The sequence below is a fragment of the Lissotriton vulgaris genome, chromosome 1_1 (assembly GCF_964263255.1).
Source record: "Lissotriton vulgaris chromosome 1_1, aLisVul1.2, whole genome shotgun sequence".
NCBI lineage: Eukaryota > Metazoa > Chordata > Amphibia > Caudata > Salamandridae > Lissotriton > Lissotriton vulgaris.
Window position 1 is genome coordinate 591,942,960 of NC_141685.1, and position 19,858 is coordinate 591,962,817.

Below are 19,858 nucleotides of genomic sequence, written 5' to 3' on the forward strand. Positions count from 1 at the left end.
ACTGGAGAGTATTTGGCATATCATAATGCACTGGGTGTAAGTTATAAATGCTACCAGATGTATAATGCTGAAATATTATATGACACTTCTTGGTGTTGCAACCATCACAAAAGCGGACTGACCAATATATGCAGTGTTCAATGCATTACAAACTCAATTTGTCCTGACGAGAAAAACATACACTGAAAGCAATGCAAGCTACACAACTTGGAAGTCAGTTCGGTAATCTAAAACAATGAAGGAAAAACCAGCCACCTCACAGTTCCAGAGATAGATTGTGAGCTTCACTTCAAAGAGGCGAGTTAGATAAATCAAGGAGACTTATTCCGATCCCCATCAAGTAATCCAAAGAAGTGACAAAGTGTAAATAGTTACACATTTCATATGACAATTTATCTTCTATTTGAATACGGAGTCTCTGTTGTTGGTGTATCGTCTTGATTTTTGAGTGGTGAGACCAAAGGACAACAAAGAGCTTTCTTTTTGAAGATAGTACACATAACTGATATTCAGCAGTTGAATGGGTACGTGAGACAAATGCTGGCAAACGCTGGGTACCAAAATAGCTAGACAATGACATATATGGGCTATGTTGGATTCATCTTCGATCAAGCAGGGGTCTGCTCTATCAAGGGATGTCTGGACTTGCTTATTTTGAGGCTTTGGCTCTGGGATCTGTTCATTAGGTCTGCATCACACACATCCTGGTATCAGGCAACAGGCCTCACCCACTAAAGTTAGGGTTATTTATTACTGATGCATGTGCCAGTGTGTAGTGGGCATATTGTAAAGAAGCCCATCTGAATGCGGTACAGTAGAGGGCCAGAGATGCTGATCATGTATTGCTATACTAAGTGCAGACAGAAACATACTTCTATGGATTTGCCAGTCTAATTTGTTTATGGCTGCCGGCTCACTAGAGCGGAGCTTCACTTCACAGAGCTCTCAACCTAATCAGGCCTTTCCTCAAAGTTTGAAAATGAAAACTTCAACCATGGCTCTATGTGTTACAATATATTTACTGGCTTAAATGCTTCTCAATGCTGGTACCTCTCCCCTTCCTCCCCCCACCCAAACACTTGAGAATGGCTGCCATTTTTAAACACTACATTTTATGCAGGAACTCTACCCAGCTTTCCACATGAAAACTGAATTGTGTTTATTTTCTTTTATTAAACATCTCAATCATGCACCTTTATGATCTCTGAAATATATTTTACCCCACTATATGGTCCTGCTGTGCTTTCATTCCTGCCTGATTGGCCCTAGGTAACTTCAACAACTGTTGATGACTTCACCAATGTTGATGCCATCCTGCTCCCAGACTACTGATCCTATTTTGTCCTCAACCAGACGGTAGCTGGGCCCCCTCACCAGGCGAGGTATAACACTGTCCTTCTCTTTTCTAAACTAGATACGGTCAGCATCCTAAGTTCATAGCTTCGTTTTTTGGGTAGATCACTATGCAGGTTATTTTATTCCAGAAGTCTGGACTTTGCTCTCATCAGCCCAGACAGGCAACCTTCCACTTTTGTTTGAGCCCAAATTAAATCTCAGATTCAGGCTTTACTTACTTGTATTACTCATGGCAGAACAGACTGCAAAAATGCAGAAAAAATCTTTAGAAGCGGATGGGACTCTTGGATGGATGAGTTCTAGCCATCTGACCCATCAGAAAGTGTTCACAATTTGGAAGTTATTTTTGGCATCATCCTTAACTTTCAATCTGATTTGAATAAGCTCACCTCACCTCTTAGGGCTTTCTACTTCTCTTGTGCTCATGAAGATACTCCCTCTTTCCATTGAAATCAATCATCTTTAGACTGGACTACTGAAATTCTCTATTCTTTAGTATGCCATACTACCAGACTCCAAAACTAGAACTCATTCTGAAATTTTCTGTCAGACTCATTCTGGGTCCGAGTCATAGACCACACGTTTACATTTTCCCTTCCTACACTAGCTTCCTGTTTGGTCCTGTGTCATCTATCCAAGACATAGTGCATTTCTCATTAGAGCCAAAACAAATTACCCATCTTTATTTGGAAACTTTTAAGCCTCGTGTTCCTTCTCAAAGTCCTAGATCTTCAGGTCTTTAGGTCTGCACTGGTGGTCAACCTCTTTCCACTTTGGCTCAAAGCCTAGAATAAAGTCTCTGAATGGAAAGCCAGCAAGTGTCACCTCCAAGATCATAAAGTAAAATCTTTTTAGACTACATTTGTTTCACCAGCCTTTGTGGCTACTCCCTCAGCACCCGGACACCAGATTCCAACGCAGAAGTTGAGCTTAAAAAAATTAAGTACATATAATGGAGGGCTTGTGTCATATGTTTGTTAAGGTGGGACTGCTGCTGTGAGAAAAAAAAGTGCCAAATTGTAACAAAGGGTTTGCTGTGCTAAAATCACCAGCTTTCAGGAACAGACAGACTTGTCAAAAAAACTAAATTTTCCACACAGTTTCAGCATTTTACTGGGACTTCGTTTATGTTTCTATTCTTTGTGATCTCAACCTCCTGAAGGGTAGAAATGGGTGTAAACCAATAATGGATCCCAGGAAAGCTATACAGTCCTGAAAATTAAAAAAGGAAATCAGAATTCAGCTAGGAGTTATTTGTGTTGATCCTTTGAGGTTTTCCTAAAGAAACTAACAGTTGAATTAAAAAATATTGAAATTAAATGAAAAAAATACAATGTGTGCCTACGTTTTCACTGGTAACTTCTTTTTAAGTATGGAAGATTATTGAACGCAATATACTGTTACGTCTGCTGGACCCTTCTGGTTGCAGGGACATGTAGGACTTGTAGGGTCTCCAAGGAACTGAGCTACCCAGAGACAATAAGGTTCAGCACTAAACAACAAATCTTAATAGTTCAGCATCAGTGTTCAAAGCAGTGGAAAGATATCCAGATCCAAGATGCAAGTTTCTTAAAGAATTTCTCTCCCATTCTTCTGTATCATACCCAGAGACAATATCTGAGCTGCACCTTGCAAAGGTTTTACATTGTGTACCAGGTATACAGCAATTATCTTGGTAAAATATAATAGGTTTCAGGGAAAACTATGTATTTCTGAAATGGGAGCAAAATATGGGGTTTAGCAGCAGTGTTTATTTGCACATCTCCGAATTTGTGGGTACCTACAATTCTCATGAATTCTAGCATTTTTTCAATTTGGACTTTTTTCATTTCACACAGTCTTACATTTGGAAGGCATAAATGCATAGAAAGTCAACTGGTAATAATACTTGTTCTACTATTAGGTGTTCCTCCAAAGTTTCCCGATAAGAATGGTACCTCACTTGGGTGGATAGGCCTAGTCTACGAGTCCGGTAACTGCCCAGAACGCAACGTGGACACACCACATTTTTTCAGTGAAAACGGACTTATCGCAATGGGCCTAGCTGTGGATTTTGGACCCTAGCTCGGCCAGCATCTAGGGAAACCTAGCAAACCTGTAAATATTTAAAAACTAGACACCCAGGGGAATCCAGGATGGGGTGACTTGTGTGGCTCTCACCAGGTTCTGTAACCAAGAGTCCCTTGCAAAACTCAAACTTTGTCAAAATAAATGCATTTTCCTCACATTTCTGTGATGGAAAGTTATGGAATCTACGGGGAGTTACAAACTTCCCCCACCCAGCATTCCCCCAAGTCTACCGATAAAAATGGTAGCTCACTTATTTGTATAGTGCCCACGGCTGAAAATGGCCTAAAATGTACAGTGGAAACTTCAAAATTATCGATCACAAAAAAGACTTGGGTTTGCAAGGGAATCACCTGTGTTTTTGGTCCCGGGCTCAGCGGGTTTTTAGGGAAACCTACCAAATCCAGAGTTTCTGAAAACTAGACACCCAGGGGAGTCCAGGGAGCAGTGGCCTGTGTGGCTCTCCCTACGTTTTCTACCCAGAATCCCCTGCAAACCTCAAAATGTACCTAAAAAATAAAGCCCTCAAATTTTTGTGTGGAAAAGTTGTGGGATCACCAGGTGGACACAAGTTTCCTACTACTCAGCGTTCCTCCAGGTACCCTGACAAAAATGCTACATCACTTGTGTGGGTGGGCCAAGTACATGCGACAGGGAAGGGCCCAAAACATTGTTGAGATGTCAGAATTATCAATCACAAAACGCAGTTTTTCAAGGGGCGCACCTACGTTTTTGGTCCCGGGCTCGGCAGCCATCTAGGGAAGCCTACCAAACCAAGATTGTTCTGAAAAGTTAGTGTGGTTTGTGTGGATCCCTTATCAGTCATCAGTGATGTCATTTGAGATGTCATCAGTGATGTCACTGACCATGTCATGAATGATGTAATATGTGACATCATCAGCAGAGGATTGCGGGTGCGCGAAATATAGTTAGTACAACTGACTATATAGGAGCAATTTCGATGGTTTTGTATGAGTGAAATGTCCAGCTAACTATAACACCCCTAAAACTTATAGTTTTTTGAGTGAATTTTAAAGGTTTTTTAAATGCTAATTCCTAATTATATAGGACCTGAAACCTATGGTTTTTTCAGTGAATATATATATATATATATATATATATATATATATATATATATATATATATATATATATATATATATATATATATATATATATATATATATATATATATATATATATATATATATATATCCATGAAAAGGTTTGTCCACATGGGATGCCACTCACAGCAGGATTACGCACCTCACTCTGCAGGCGGCAAACAGGTCAGCCGACTACAGACAATTAAAAGGCCAAACGCGTTTCGAGCTCCTCGGAGCCCCTGTTCACAGGCAATATGGAATATATATATATATATATATATATATATATATATATATATATATATATATAATAAAAAATACATTTAAAAAAAAAAAGAAGAAAAAAGAGGGGTGCGAGAGACCCTAGACTATGGGGCTGCTCCCTGGCATTCCCATAAACATACCCCTGGGGCATAGTGGGCTTTCTGCCCCAAACCAGGGATGGGGTAGATGGATTAGTTACTTGCCTGTAATCCTAGTTCTCTTCCAGGGGTATCCTCATCAAAGTCATAAGCATTAGAATATTCCCGCCAATGCGCGGGACCCCGAAAACACTATATTATATGTGATATATATACACATATATATATATATATACATATATATATATACATATACATATACATATACATATACATATACATATACATATACATATACATATACATATATATATATACATATACACATACACACACAATAGCAGCCAAATAACATCAGAGCTGAAATATGCTGTGAAGAATTTCCACCATACATGAATATTAGGCATTAGAAACATGAGAAACAACACCAAAGATTGTTTAGAAACTGTTTTAATGCTCAGAAAGCAGTAGAAATTCTCATAACTCACTGGAAGCATAGGAAGCTCCCAGGCTGCATTGCAAACACACAGTCTAAAAAGACTGAAAAGCTAACCTGTAGCTGAATAGCAATAAACTGACACCATGCCTTTAAGGCAACCCTGACCCCCTGTATCCCATCATGCCCCAGGGGTGACAGGTCAGTTCTTTTCGGAGACTGAAAACAAACCCAGTAACAAATAGGTTAACAATATCTCCTTGTTAAAGAGTATCCTTTGCCCGGGGAGGCGGGAGGGTTGCTTATGACTTTGATGAGGATACCCCTGGAAGAAAACTAGGATTACAGGTAAGTAACTAATCCTTCTCTTCCAGGGGATCCTCATCAATAGTCATAAGCATTAGAATAGAATAGCGAGCCTCTCCTCTTCCCTGCGGGCAAAGGAATGATAAGACAGTAATTTCATCAACAAGTCTGAGTAGGCTATAGACTACCCAAACAGATTCCTCAAGGAGGCCTGCCCTACTTGAGTATCGGCCCTGGAATCAGATTTGAGACAGTAATGTCTCGTAAAGGTATGAACCGATTTCCAGGTTGCAGCCTTGCATATTTCTGACATTGGAATGTCATACAAGAAATCTACTGTAGCGGCTTTCCCTCTAGTGGAATGCACTTTGGGTGACCTCAACAAAGGCTTGCCTGCAAGCTGATAGGCCAATTTAATGCAAGAGACAATCTATCTTGAGATGGACCTCTTGGCCGCTGGAAAACCTGTCCACATTGAACCATAGTTCACAAACAGTTGATCCGTTTTCCTAATCCCTTAAGTCATTTCCAAATAGAACTTGAGCACTCTCTTAAGATCTAAAGAGTGAAGTGACCGCTTGGCTGGGGTCGTAGGATTTGGAAAAAACGAAGGGAGGGAAACGGACTGATTTATATGAAAATCAGAAATGACTTTAGGCAAGAAAAATGTATGAGCCCTTAGGACCACTCTATTGCGAAGGAAAACAGTATATGGTTCTTTCGCACAGAGCGCTTGTATCTCGCTTACTCTGCGCGCAGAGGTAATCGCCACCAAAAAGGCCGCCTTCCAAGAGAGATGTTGCAAGGTGGCCTTGTGGATGGGCTCGAAAGGAGGTGACATTAACCTGGATAGAACCAGGTTCAATTCCCATGGAGGAGAAGGGTTTCACACAGGGAGATACACTTTTTTCAACCCCTGGAGGAAGTCCTTAACCACTGGAACCTGAAAGAAAAAAATCTGATCAGGTGATTTTCTGTATGCTACTATGGCTGACAAATGCACTCTAATAGAAGTGTACTTTAAACCAGCAGTTGCCAGGGAAAGGAGGTATGGTAGATGACGTCCTCCTGCCCTTTAGTCGGATCTAAGTGATGATCCCTACACCATAAGTAAAACCTTTTCCACTTGAACGCATAGAACGCTCTCGTGGAAGGCCTCTTAGCCTCCTTTAAAATGTTCATGCATTCGGGAGGCAAGTTCAAATGTCCATATTGCAGGACCTCAGGAGCCATGCGGTTAGGTTCAGTGATGGGAGGTTGGGATGCATTATCCTCCCGTTCATCTTGCTCAACAGGTCCGGCCTGCAAGGGAGTCGTCTGTATGGGCACACAGACAGATGTAGAAGGTCCGGGTACCACCACTGCCGCGGCCAATCCGGAGCTATCAGGATCATTTCCATGTTCAACCTGAGGAGCTTGGAAACTACTCTCGGAATCAGAGCCAGGGGGGGGAAACGCGTAAGCGAATGTCCCTGACCAATCCATCAGTAGAGCATTCCCCTGAGTTCCTGGCCGGTGGAACCTGGACGCGAAGGCGTGGCATTTGGCGTTTGTCGTCTGCAAACAAGTCTATGGTTGGACGACCCCAGCAACGAAAAAGCTCATCTACTACTTTGTCGTTTAGCACCCAGTCTGGCTGATCTTCGAAGTGCCTGCTGAGTGCGTCTGCTTTTATGTTCAACTCGCCTGGAAGGTGCACTACCACTACTGTGAGGCCTCGAGAGAGAAGCCAATGCCAGATTGTCTGAGCCTCTCGAGAGAGTGGGCGAGATCTTGTGCCTCCTTGTTTGTTCAGATAGAACATGGTGGTCGTATTGTCCGTCTGAACTAGGACTGAGTTGGACTCTATCGCTGGAAAGAAAGCTTTGAGAGCCAGGAATACCTCTCCGAGTTCCAGCATGTTGATGTATGTCTGCTCCTGCGCAGACCACTGGCCGTGAATTTGAAGCGGACCCATGTTTGCTCCCCAGCCTTGCAGAGAGGCATCCGTCACTATAGACTGGGATGGAAGAGGTTGGTGAAACGGTACCCCCACCAGTACATTCTTTCTCCGAGTCCACCATTTGATGGCATCTTTCGTTGCTTGGTAAAGAGCGATACGATCTTCCCAACATCCTGTCGCTTGGTCCCACTGGTCCTCTAGAGCCTGCTGTAGAGGACTCATTCTCAGCCTTGCGTTTGGGATGAGAAAAATGCAGGACGCCATAGAACCCAGCAGGGATGCTACTTGTCAGGCTGTTAGAAGCAGAGACTAGCAGAATCCCACATTTCTGACTCATGGAAAAAAGTCTCTCCTCCGAAGGAAACGCTTTTCCCAATCTTGTGTCCAGAACGGAGCCTAGGTAGTGGATGGACTGTGTAGGCCGCTGGACTGACTTCTCCAGGTTCACATGGAGGCTGAGCCTGTGCAACTGGTGCAGGCACAGTTGTAGATTGTGCGTTACCTGTACCGGAGATGGGCCTTTTAGGAGCCAGTCGTCCAGGTATGGGTAGATGAAGAGTCCCTTTTTGTGAAGAAAAGCCGCCACCACTGCCATGCATTTGGTGAAGACTCGTGGTGCGGACTTGAGACCGGAGGGTAGCACCTTGTACTGGAAGTGTTTGTTCCCTAAGACAAACCTCAAGTACTTGCGATGTTGTTGAGCAATTGGGATGTGAAAGTACGCATCTTGCAGACCCACCGAACACATCCACTTTCCGGCTTGAAGATGTGGGCATATTTGGTGAAGCGCTAACATGTGGAACTTTTCTCTGACGATGACTTTGTTTAATAGTCACAGATCGAGTATTGGTCTGAACTTGTCCTCCTGATTTTTTTTGGGGACAAGAAAGTATCTGGAGTAAACTCCCTTTCCTCTTTGAGCGGGAGGAACTTCCTCTATCCCTCTTTTTTGCAGTAGGACTTTCACCTCTCTTCGGAGCAAGCTTAGCTGGTGAGGGCAAGAGCTCTTTGGAGGAATGCTCTTCGGTGGCGCACGGAAACGTAGTCTGTATCCATTGCGCAGTATATTCAGCACCCACTGATCCTTTGTGATGCTGACCCACTCTGCCAGGTGATGTGAAGCACTTCCTCCCACTGGAGTGGGTAACGGCACCAGAGGAAGCCACTGCTCAAGCCTTTCCTCCTCTTGTGATGTTAGAGGATTGTTGGTGTCCTCCTCTACCTCTGTTGGCTTTGCCTCGAAACTGGGATTTACCCTGGTTCTTACTTTGGGACCACTGAGGGGTTTGAACCCTCTGTTGAGCCCCTCTTCCCCTGTTGGTCTTGAAGCAGCGTTTGAATTCTTTTTTCTTTTCCAAACCCACCGCTTTCACTGTATCTAGTTCCGTTTTCATTCAGGTCATTTCTTCGTCAGCATGTTCCCGAAGAGAGCGGAACCCGAAAAGGGGAGATTAAGGATGCGATGCTGAGCATCCGGCTTCAGACCTGTAAGGCGCAACCAGGCCGACCTCCTGGCACAAACCCCATGTGAATAGGAATGCGCCGCAAGTACTGCTCCATCCGCAGCCGTGCTTATCATCTGATTCGCCACCAGACATCCTTCTGTCACAGTTTCTTCAAAATCCTGCTGGACTTCCTTTGGCAGTTTGGATTTGAACCTTTCTATGGAGTCCCATAAGGCTGTCGTATCGACCCAGAAGTGCAGCCGCACTAGAAACCTTAAGAGTGGATGCAGCTGAGTTGCAAACCTTGCGACCCCAGGAGTCTTGAGATTTTCTGTCCTTGTCTAGTGGGACTGAAGAGGAACCGGCAACTGCGTGCGTCTTCCTCGCCGCTGCCACAATTATAGAGTCTGCTGAAGGGTCAGATTTTACAAAAACCGGGTCAGAAGAGGCCGGTTTGTATTTTTTCTGAATGCGGGCTGGCACCGCTCTGATAGCCGCTGGAGTTAGGAAAACCTCTTTGACAGGATCCATAATCCCCGGGACTAAAGGCAGCAGTGGACGGGAGATAGCTTTTTTGTGTAAAGTCTCAAAAATGACTGTCGTTGTAACCTGAGGGACAGACTTTCAATGTTCAGTTTCAGTGCTCCTCTTTGCAGGACATCCAGATACGTGCCAATGTCATCCACTGGGGAGGATCTGGACGTAGGACTGTCCGTCAACGTAGGGGAGTAGTCCCTCTTGGAAGACCTGGTAGAAGAGGTAGATGAACTAGACTGAGTTCGTCAACGTCTACGGTGAGCACTGTGCCTCCTCTCCCGCGATCTTTTTGAACGCTCCTCCCGTCTAGGAGAGCGAGATCTGACCCGATCTTCTGAAGGTCTTCTTCTTCTGGGAGATCAGGACCTTCTGGGAGACCTGGTTGGTGTTCTCACAGGTGATTTGCGCCTGGGAGGACTATGCTTGTCCATCTCCTCTACCAGATTCTGAAGAGGAGACCTGTGTTGTGGGCTGGCATATTCTTGCATCCGTTTGGTAGCCCCAACTTCTCGCCAATGGTCCAAAGACTTGTACCATCTAGGTGATAGTCTGACTAGCTCAGCCGAAGGATCTGGCCGACGCTCAGGAGATCTGCGCACAGGACTTCTGGACTTTGAAGATGCAGTGGAGGAGCCAGAGGACCGTGAAGTAAATGACGGGAAGCTGACTCAGTTACCATGATCACATCTGAATGCCTTGACGTTGAGCGTTCTTCCCTCACCGCCGAACGCCTTCGGGGAGTCGGTGGGTCAAACAATCTCAACTTCGAATGTCTATGTGAGGATCTATGGTCTCTAGACGCTGAGCGGCGATGACCAGCCGTCAACGGAGGTCTCTGCCTCGACATCGAACGGCGATGCCCGGCCGTCAACGGAGCTCTCTCTCTCGACGTCGAACGACGATGTCCAGTCGTCGACGGAGCTCTCTGCCTCGACGTCGAACGGCGATGACCGGCCGTCGACGGAGTCTTCTGTCTCGACGTAGAGTGCCTGTGCGACGACGGCGGAGGGGTATTGGACACCCTCGACGCCGAGCGTCGACGAGACACTGACGGAGACTGCGTCCGACGCCGATCGACGAGTTACTGTCGACGGCGGAGGGGTCTTGGTCCTCGATGCTGAACGCCGCTTCTTGGACGACGGCGGAGGGGTCACACTTCGACGCCGGTCGTGGCCTGGATGACGACGGCGGAGGAGTGACCTCCCTCGACGCAGATCGTCGCCTGGTTGACGACAGCGGAGGGGTCTTTGATCTCGACGCCGACCGGTTGACGGCGGCGGAGTCACATCACACGTCGCCGATCGTCGACGGCAGAGGGGATCTCGACGACGGAATTGGATCCTTCAACGTCGACGTACCTGTTCTTTTTGACGGCAAGCCCGCCGTTGATGGCCTTTTTGATGTTAAAAGATCCACCAGTGGTTCTTTCCTCAGCGCCAAGCCTGACGCCGAGGCTAAAGGGATGGAAGACCTGTGTTTTGAAGATGTTTTAGCCTTCTTGGAACCCTTCTTCCCCGGAGACCTTCCTCTGGATGACCTATGAGCCAGGCCATAGATGCGAATTCTCTCCCTGTCTTTGAGAGTTCTTCCTGACAGGTGCTCGCAGTGAGGACAGGTGCCTGGATCATGTTCTTCAGGCAGACACAGGATACAAACATCGTGGTTGTCTGATTTTGCTTTGTTACCACAAGAAGGACACTTATCAAAAAGTGAAGGCATTTTCCACTGAAAATGTCCAGTAAACTGACTTAAAAAGGCAGTTCCCTACTTGACAAGATGAAAAATGTCAAAGTAAGTGAAAAAAGTTGTTCAAAGTGAGTAATTTTCTGTCAGAAAACAGAAATTAGTGGAGCTGTGTAACCTGGATCCTTCCTGAAGGAACCGGAAAGAACAACGGACCTAACTGTCACCCCTGGGGCATGATGGGATACAGGGGGTCAGGGGTGCCTTAAAGGCATGGTGTCAGTTTACTGCTATTCAGCTACAGGTTAGCTTTTCAGTCTGTTTAGACTGTGTGTTTGCAATGCAGCCTGGGAGCTTCCTATGCTTCCAGTGAGTTATGAGAATTTCTACTGGTTTCTGAGCATTAAAACAGTTTCTGAACAATCTTTGGTGTTGTTTCTCATGTTTCTAATGCTTATTATTCATGTATGGTGGAAATTCTTCACAGAATATTTCAGCTCTGATGTTATTTGGCTGCTATTGCATGAGATAGATATATATATATCACATATAATATAGTGTTTCCGGAGTCTCGCGCATGATTGGGAATAGTCTAATGCTCATGACTATTGATGAGGATCCCCTGGAAGAGAACAGGTGTAATAACCACCATCTGGAGAGGCGGAAAGACTGCCTATTTATTTTGTGGGGTGGGGGCACCGGACTGCCTATCCTGGCCAGCCCGTCCCCTACACAAGGTAAATAGTCCCTGGTGTCTAGTGGGCTTACTGCCCCCCCGCCCCCACATAGGGCAGATTGGGGGTCTGTTGCCCATATCGCCCTCCGTGGGCGGGGGTGGGGGGAGAATAGAATGACTGACCCTTCAGGGCATCCCCCACCTCTGCACAAGGTAAACAAAATAGTACCTGGTGCCTTGTAAGCTTTTGTGGGCTATTAACACAATATGCCCCCGGGGTGTGCGAAAAGACTGTAGACATTTTTATGGATGGGTGGGGGCATCGACATGCCCTTTCCGGGCAGACACCTTCCCCACACTAAGAAAAGAAAGAATAGTCCCTGGTGCCTAGTGAGGGTTTCTGCCCCCCCCCCCTACCCCGGGAGCATATCTGGGGCTCCAATACGCCTCCAACGGTGCAGATACACTATGCCCATTTTCATGGGGGTTGGGGCATAAGGAGCCCTTTCTGGGCAGCCTCCACCCCTCTTTTATAAAATAAACATTCCCTGGTGCCCAGTGGGCTTTTTTGACCACCCTGCCCCCAACCTATGGAGGAGTCAGATCAGGGGCTACTGCCCCCATCCGCTCCCCAGGGTGGCAGAAACACCTAATGTGCCAATAAAAGTTTGGGGGGAGCAAAATCCTTTGCCCAAGGGGTCACTCCCCAGTCCCTGTTGTCTAGCGGTGGATCCCTGCTTGGGGGATCGCCCTCCTGCGGCAATACCCAAGCAGAGATCTACTAGGGAAGGGTACCATTGTAATGGGGAGATGCTTCCTTTTCAAACGATACCGCTCCCACGTTTTTCGGTGCTCGGGGGCTGAGTTAGCCCCACGAGCACCGAAAAATTGGAACTGAAACTAAGATTCAGTTTAGTTTTCAATGTAATGACAACAGCGCACCATGGGATGAGATAACCCTGCAAGCTCCGAAGCAGTGAAAGTGAAATGAGCCGATCAACTAATTTCAATTTCACTTTCAGTGTAATGACACCAGTGCACCATACACACCAATTGTCATTGCAATAAAAAAAATACCGTGGGAGGTTGGGGAAACTCTTCCCCATCTCTTGAGTCTCAAAAACAAAAAAGAAAATAAATCCCTCTGCTATATACACCAGAGGGATTTGGTGCTAAGCCCTTGGCACACGAGCACCGTGGTGCAGGATGGAACCATTCCATCCTGCGCACTGAATGGGTTACAGTCAAGATTCAATTGACCAGACAATAATACAATATTAGCGCATTTGCAAAGTGTTCTGCTAATTTTTTTAAGTATGGATTAAGTATGGATTAGGCTTTTTATTTATTTTGGGGTACGTATCCGACTAGAGTGCATCAGCTTTTAACTGGTTACGTTATACTAACTTCTAAAGCTTAAACAAATACCCGGAGGAGTCTTGGTGCTAGCTCTGTTCAGTGGGCATTGGTCGGTCCTTCCCTAAAGAAGAGCCAAGTTTTTAATTTCTTCCTAAAGGATAGCAGACTAGGCTTGGTTCTAATATGAAAAGTTTCTCTTTGGAACGCACAGTTGGAAGGATTGTTTCAAATAGTCCAGACTTAAATCATGAAGAGACTTGTAGGCTACACAGAGCGCTTTAAAGCTTTTTTTACTGCCTGATAAGAAGGCAGTGTGGCTTGCTGATGGCTTGAGAAGCAGATTTATGCTTAGGAATGGTGGCCAACAGTTTGGAGACTGCATTCTGCAAAACTTGTAATGTATTTAGGTGTTGATGTTGCATATTTAAGTTTAAGCTTATGCAATTGTCCATCTCTGATCGTATCAGTGCCATTACCAGCGTTTTTAGGGCTTCCAAAGGGATAAAAGGGAACATCTTTAACATCCTCAAGATATAGAAAGAGGATTAAGTGACTGTATTCACCAGCTGGCCAAATGTTAGTTTATTATCCATTAGCACTCCCAGATTCCTCACCTTACTCACTGGGGAGGGCAGGGGTTCCCACTTCCTCTAGTGATCATGAAGGGCACCAAAGGGGGGGGGGAAATTATACCCCAAAAGGATGACCTCAGTCTTTACAGAAGTGTATATGTTGGAGCTTCCTTTTTGAGCGCTGGAGTACATATTCCAAAACCGGAGAATAGTCTCTTAATCATATGATATGTGATAGCAAACTTTAATGAAATGTGGATAAATGTTACAAGCATATTTCCAATTCGGCATAATAAGGAATATAATCAACATATGTGCAATCTTCTGGGAACATAAAATGTGTATCGAATATTTATTAGCTCCAGCTCTAATTACTGGTTATTGTTAAACTAATGTATGCATACAAATGCACACAAATAATTTTAATTGGGGCGATGTACATCAAGAATACGAACAATGGCACATGTTGAGGATATTGGGGACACAGTGAACTACTTATCACAAGACTTTAGTACCATTTAATAAATATTCTTAAGTTTGATCTTTGTACCAATTAATTACTTCGCGTGACATTAAAAATCTACTTGTTGTTGATTACCCTTATAACTCCGGTCAATGTATTTTCCATAATTAATTTTTGTTTTACTTGGATACTCTGAAAGGTGCCAATTCAACAGAACCTTTGCTCTTCGAACGTCCTGTTTTGGGGATAAATAGCGAACTGCTGGCTAAGAGGTAAAAGTTTTGTTCTGTTAGATTTATATAATGTATTGGTCAAGTAGGAATTCATTCAAAATATTTAATAAACCTACCGCTCCTAAAGTAATTTCTGAACATCCAGAACAGCAAGAATGGCAGTTGTCAGTTTCAATAATAAATTTTTTTTAAAAAGCCTCACCTGGTCAAGATAGGATATGCACTGATCAACATTCTCTTCTGTGCAAAAGGAAACAGAAGTATTGCAAGAAATTTTACAGAATGTTGGTGAAGTGTGGAGCAGGTTTGAGGGAGACATAATTGGTGCTGAGGTATACGATGATTGAATCTTGCTATCTGTAATGAGACAAGAATTCAGTTAAAGAAGGTGAATTTTCCCCCGAAAATTCTATCTAAATGGCAGATAACTTGGCCATAGAACAGAACACAAGTTCACAAGAATACACTGGTTACACTAGTTGGCTCATCACGCCATAATGCATAGTTTTGTTTTAAGGAGAAAAGTAAAAAAAAAAAAGGGAAAATACTTACATGGTGATTGCAGTAGTCCTGGCTCATCTTCCTTCACAGCAGAGTAGGAACTTCTTGCATCGGCAGGAAGAACAAAAAAGCTTTTCTAATAAGGAGTCACAACATTCTTATCCATCCTCACAGCGGAGGCTTCACCTAGGTACTAAACGTTGTGGCCGCATAAAGGTTGTGTAAAATAAAGCAAGGGCAAATGCAACCAGATTCAACAGGCCCAAAACAACTGGATTAGAGATAAAACAAATGTCAGACACATCCAAGTAAACAAACTGTCTGAAAGTCCGAGCAAGAAGCAGCATTGTTTTTATTAGGGTTAAGCTAGACTGCGCATGAGCGGTCTCTGCAAGACATTTTGTTTGTATTCAGTAGGCCTACTGCCGGCCATAACTTATCGTTTTTTAACTTCAGTGTCTCTCATTTGCTTCAATCCAGTTCGTCTTGGCATGCCTGCATCATATCCCCTTCTTGTGTTTGGCCCTCTCCTGGAACATGGACTAAGTGTGTCCTTCAACGGCTCCCATTGTTGGCACTACTTTTTTGGGGTTCATGCACTCTATATAGGTGCTTGTGTTGACAGTCTGTCTCCCATATCCCCAACCATGCAACATCTACTACCTCCCACCAGCCCCATTCCATGTTGCCTCTTCTACCTCCCCTGCCCAATGTAAGCACATTAGCTCATCTTTAACAGCAAATAGGTCTGTTATTGTAGCCCAGAATACACTACCCTTGTACTGTTAAGTGTGACATTGATTCTGTGTGTCTTTCAAATAAAGAACACTGCAACATTATTTCTTGTCCCCCAAATATCATTTCTTGAGTAAAAGTTTGTTTCGGCTATGTTCTTCTACATTGTTCAAGATACAGTGAGCACCAGTGTAGGGCCTCTGAAATATTAAGAAAACCAATGAAAGTGGCTTCTCTTTAGAGATTAAGGTCTCTTGTAGAACTTTAACAGTAATAGCTATCAAAGCCACCTTCACTCTGACGCACTGCGCATGTAGTCTGAAGTTATGCAATGTCATAGGGCCGGATTTAAATTTCAGGAGACTGGTTATTCAGTCACAACAGTGACAGATATTCTGTTGGCTGCTGAAATAATAAATTACATAGGGTATTATGGGATGAAAACAAGTTACTTACCTGTAACTTTGGTTCCCCAGTATTGGTAACTTTCATAGATTCCCATGCTTTGTATCATTCCCCGTCGTCGGAGTGGGAGCCTCTGTAAATAAAAAATACCATAGTAATAGGTACACAAGAGAAAACTAGGCCTAGGCCTCATCTCATTTTGTAGCCTATCAATCTTTTTTTGTAAAATAGACCAAACTTTCTGCAACAACCAATCAGAAGAGCCTCACCCCTTGGAACCTTCCTGAGAGAGCCTCAGATTTTCGTAGCCGTTGTGTAACAGCAATCATAACATAAAAGAGGCCAAGCTTTCCCCGGGGAGGAGGGTGGGCGCATGGGAATCTATGAAAGTTGAAATGCAGAAGGTACAAAGTTCCCCGAGAACATAGAAGGAGTGTGTTCGTTAGTATATTAGGAGAGTTGAGGCAGGGAGCAGAAAGCTCCCTTGTTGGAACTGAGAGGTGAGGTTCCGTGACGGTTCCGTGACGACTTGAACCCGTGTTTTCAAGTTTGTCGGAAATACATAAAATTAGTATCAGCGAACCGCAAATGATCCATTTAGTATATCCTAGTGTTTTCGCTACGCTACGAGCAAGAGCACTCCTTCCACTGACACATTTCTGATATACACACGGCATCCATCTTAGATCGTGGCCGCCATTTTGTGGTTCCTTGCCCTCACATATGCAATAGCCTCTGATCATTTCATTTCACTTCACTTTGATTAAGGACACGTAGCCTTAGCCGGAGATTCACCTCTTACATGACACGTGCACCTTAAACCAGATCACGCTGAAGCTGCATGACTCGACAAAGGCTGCCTCCTCTGCCCGAGGCCAGCCCACCTGAACTGGTTTTCCTGTCCATTGTACCTGATCATGATTAGGCGGCCGAAGCCGGTAGCCTTGCCCATTTACAACCCACAAACATCTCTTATCCCGCTTTTCTATCTTCTGCACCTGGCTCTGCTCCTTTCCTTCTGGGCCTTTATTAGGGGGAGGTAACGAACTTTACGATGAGGCGGTCCGGGTCTTGAATGCAATATTGACAAGGGATTGTGATGGACTGGTGGGAACCCCTCTTCGTGATGTTTGGTATCAGATATTATCGACAGTTCCTGTGTAACGCCAAATATTTATTGTTTAGAGACACAAAGGTTTGGGAATGTACCGACATATGAAATATTTGCCTAGAGCACAATTTTTAGTATATAAGGAGCAACCCACTTTGTACAAATCGAACAGTCTCCTAGATTCTGCCCGTGTGTAGATTCTGTGACTTCTGTGTCCCTGCAGTAATAAACCTTTGGTCTTTGACGCCACCATCGAGAAGCCCGTGTTTCTGTTCATTTGTGCACCAAGGCAGGTGGGACTCCGGGGTCTTTGGGTGTTGTACCCTGACACCTCTGGACGGAACCAAAAAGTCCAGAACTCCAATTGGCGCCCAACGTGGGGCGACGTCATTCGGTACCGGTCCAAAAGCCTGAAGAGTTCGAGAAGCTTCGTGTGAAGATTCCTGAGGGAGGCGCCCCACTTCATCGATCCCGGCATATCGCAAAAGTGGCCCTGAAGTTCTCTTCCACGAGGGTTTCCCGTTCAGGACGGCTGCAGTGGGCCGTTGCCTTGACCGTCGCCCTGTCTTGGACCCGAAGTGGTGCAGTCCTTAGTACGGCGAAACGTGACGGGTTTCTCCTTGGTGACGTCTTCAGTGCCTCAGTTAAGTATTTAGTGATAGCTAGCTGGTTACTTTTGTGAGGATTGTTAAAAATCCTTGATCGGTTCTTGGTTTGGTTTGGTTTTGTAAGATTATCACTAGTTGTTCTGGTTACGATAATCTATTTGGTTTAGTTTTGGGTATCGATACATCAGTTCGTTTTGGTAGGCCTAAGTTCTTGGTTCAAGTGCACAATTTGTTTCGTGTTTTGTTTGTTTTGTGTTCCGGACTGAGAATGGTAAGTCGGAAAATGTTGTCTTGTTTTAGTTGCAACAGTGACTCACAATTAGAGGATTCCTGTCTGGTTCCTCCGATTGGGACTCCCCTATATGACCTATATTGTAAGTATGGTGTGGGTCCTATAACTTATAATGAGATATGGGTCCGTTATTGTAAGAAGGATGGTGTCCTTAGTTGGCCACTGCATGGTAGTTTTGAACAAGAGATTCTCGACAATTTAGAAGCGAAATTGTTTAGGAAGAAAGCCCGGCCGGCAATGTTTGACTCTTTTCGTTATTGGCGGAAAGAATCCAAACAGAGAGAAATGAAAAGGTTGAAAAAAGAGCAAAAAGAACTAGAAGAGTTAACTCTAGAGCAAGCGACTAAGCAGTTGCAGGCTAACGAGTGTGAGAAAGCCATAGATGTAGCCATTAGAGAGCGTAACTTAGCGATTGACAAGTGCTATCCTGCCTTGCCATCGAAAATGGCTAAGATACTGGAGGACTCCGAAAACGATCCTCTGCTATCTTATCTGTTACGGTCGCCTCCACCGTATGCACAAGGTGCTGCGGCTCCACTCATCCCGAATGTTCAATTGCCGGTTGCTGGACAACCTGGTGTTCCTGTTCCTCAGAATCAAGTTCCTATACCTCCTGTGGTAAATGTAAATGTTCCTACAGCTCCTCCTCTTCCTGCACTGCCCGCTCCTATACCTACCACTGTACCTATTGGTCCTCAAACTATTTTCCTCGATACTCCTACTGTTTCGTCATCTATTCCTACCTCTACTGCGTTCTCTATGTCTGCGAGTGTACTAACTCCACTTTCTGTTCGTCGAAGAATTACTGATTCTGTTACTAATATGCTGTCTCCAATATATAAAACCTTGATTAAGACTCCTACTCCTGACTCTGTTCAGAGACGGAGTCAGCTTCCAAGTACTGAGGAACGGGGAGTTTTAGACTCCACGGCTCTCAGATGGATTACAAAAGTTAGAAGATATAGTACGAAAGATGTGTTAGAGACATTTATGCAATGGGGAGAGCCAACACAGCGATACGTCTTCGACGAGATGTGCTCGTTGTTGCGTGAGGAAATAGAAGAAGACGATGTCGAATCAGATTTGGAAGATTTAATTAGGGTTCAAAAGGAGTTTGCTGCTGGAATGATAGTGGGCGATAATATAAAGGAAGCGATGGAACTCATTTTGAGTTTTAGGAATGATCCATCTCTTCGTTCCCCGAGAGATTTAGAGAAAGGTAGAATGAAGCTAAGTCGCCAATATCCTATGAGGGAAGTTCCTCCAATTTGGCGCGAAGCAGTACAACGTGATGATAATGCGGGTATTGCAGCTGCTCCAGCACAGTTCCAAAGAGTATGGATACATATTCCGTGGAAGCGAGCAGAAGTGTTAGCAGTGAAACAGGCCTTGCCAGATCCACGTAAGAATCCAGCCGGATATTACAAGGAATTGACACAGACAGTTGAGGCTTGTATAATGAACTTAGCCGACATTGATATGTTGTTTGGTAATGTAGTTCCACAACCAGTGTGGGCTAAAATTCGTAGAGAGGATCATCAGGCTGCTTTAGGTGGTGATTGGGCAGCTATCACTGCAGCAGATGCTCAACAAATAGGTGGTGCGAAACCCGAACCCCTAATTGCTAATCTTCCTGGTAGAATAATTGATTTAATGAAGACTCT

General features: G+C 44.5%; 1 protein-coding gene across 6 annotated transcripts in view; it reads right to left on the reverse strand.

Moving 5' to 3' along the window:
• Positions 1–19,858, reverse strand: part of SSX2IP (SSX family member 2 interacting protein) — a 632,083-nt gene that overhangs the window by 451,194 nt on the left and 161,031 nt on the right. For all 6 annotated transcript variants that reach the window (XM_086954035.1, XM_086954027.1, XM_086954031.1 and 3 more), the window contains exon 3: positions 14,745–14,899. In XM_086954035.1, coding sequence (XP_086810161.1) covers positions 14,745–14,899 — 155 coding nt within the window. The remainder of the gene's footprint in view (positions 1–14,744; positions 14,900–19,858) is intronic.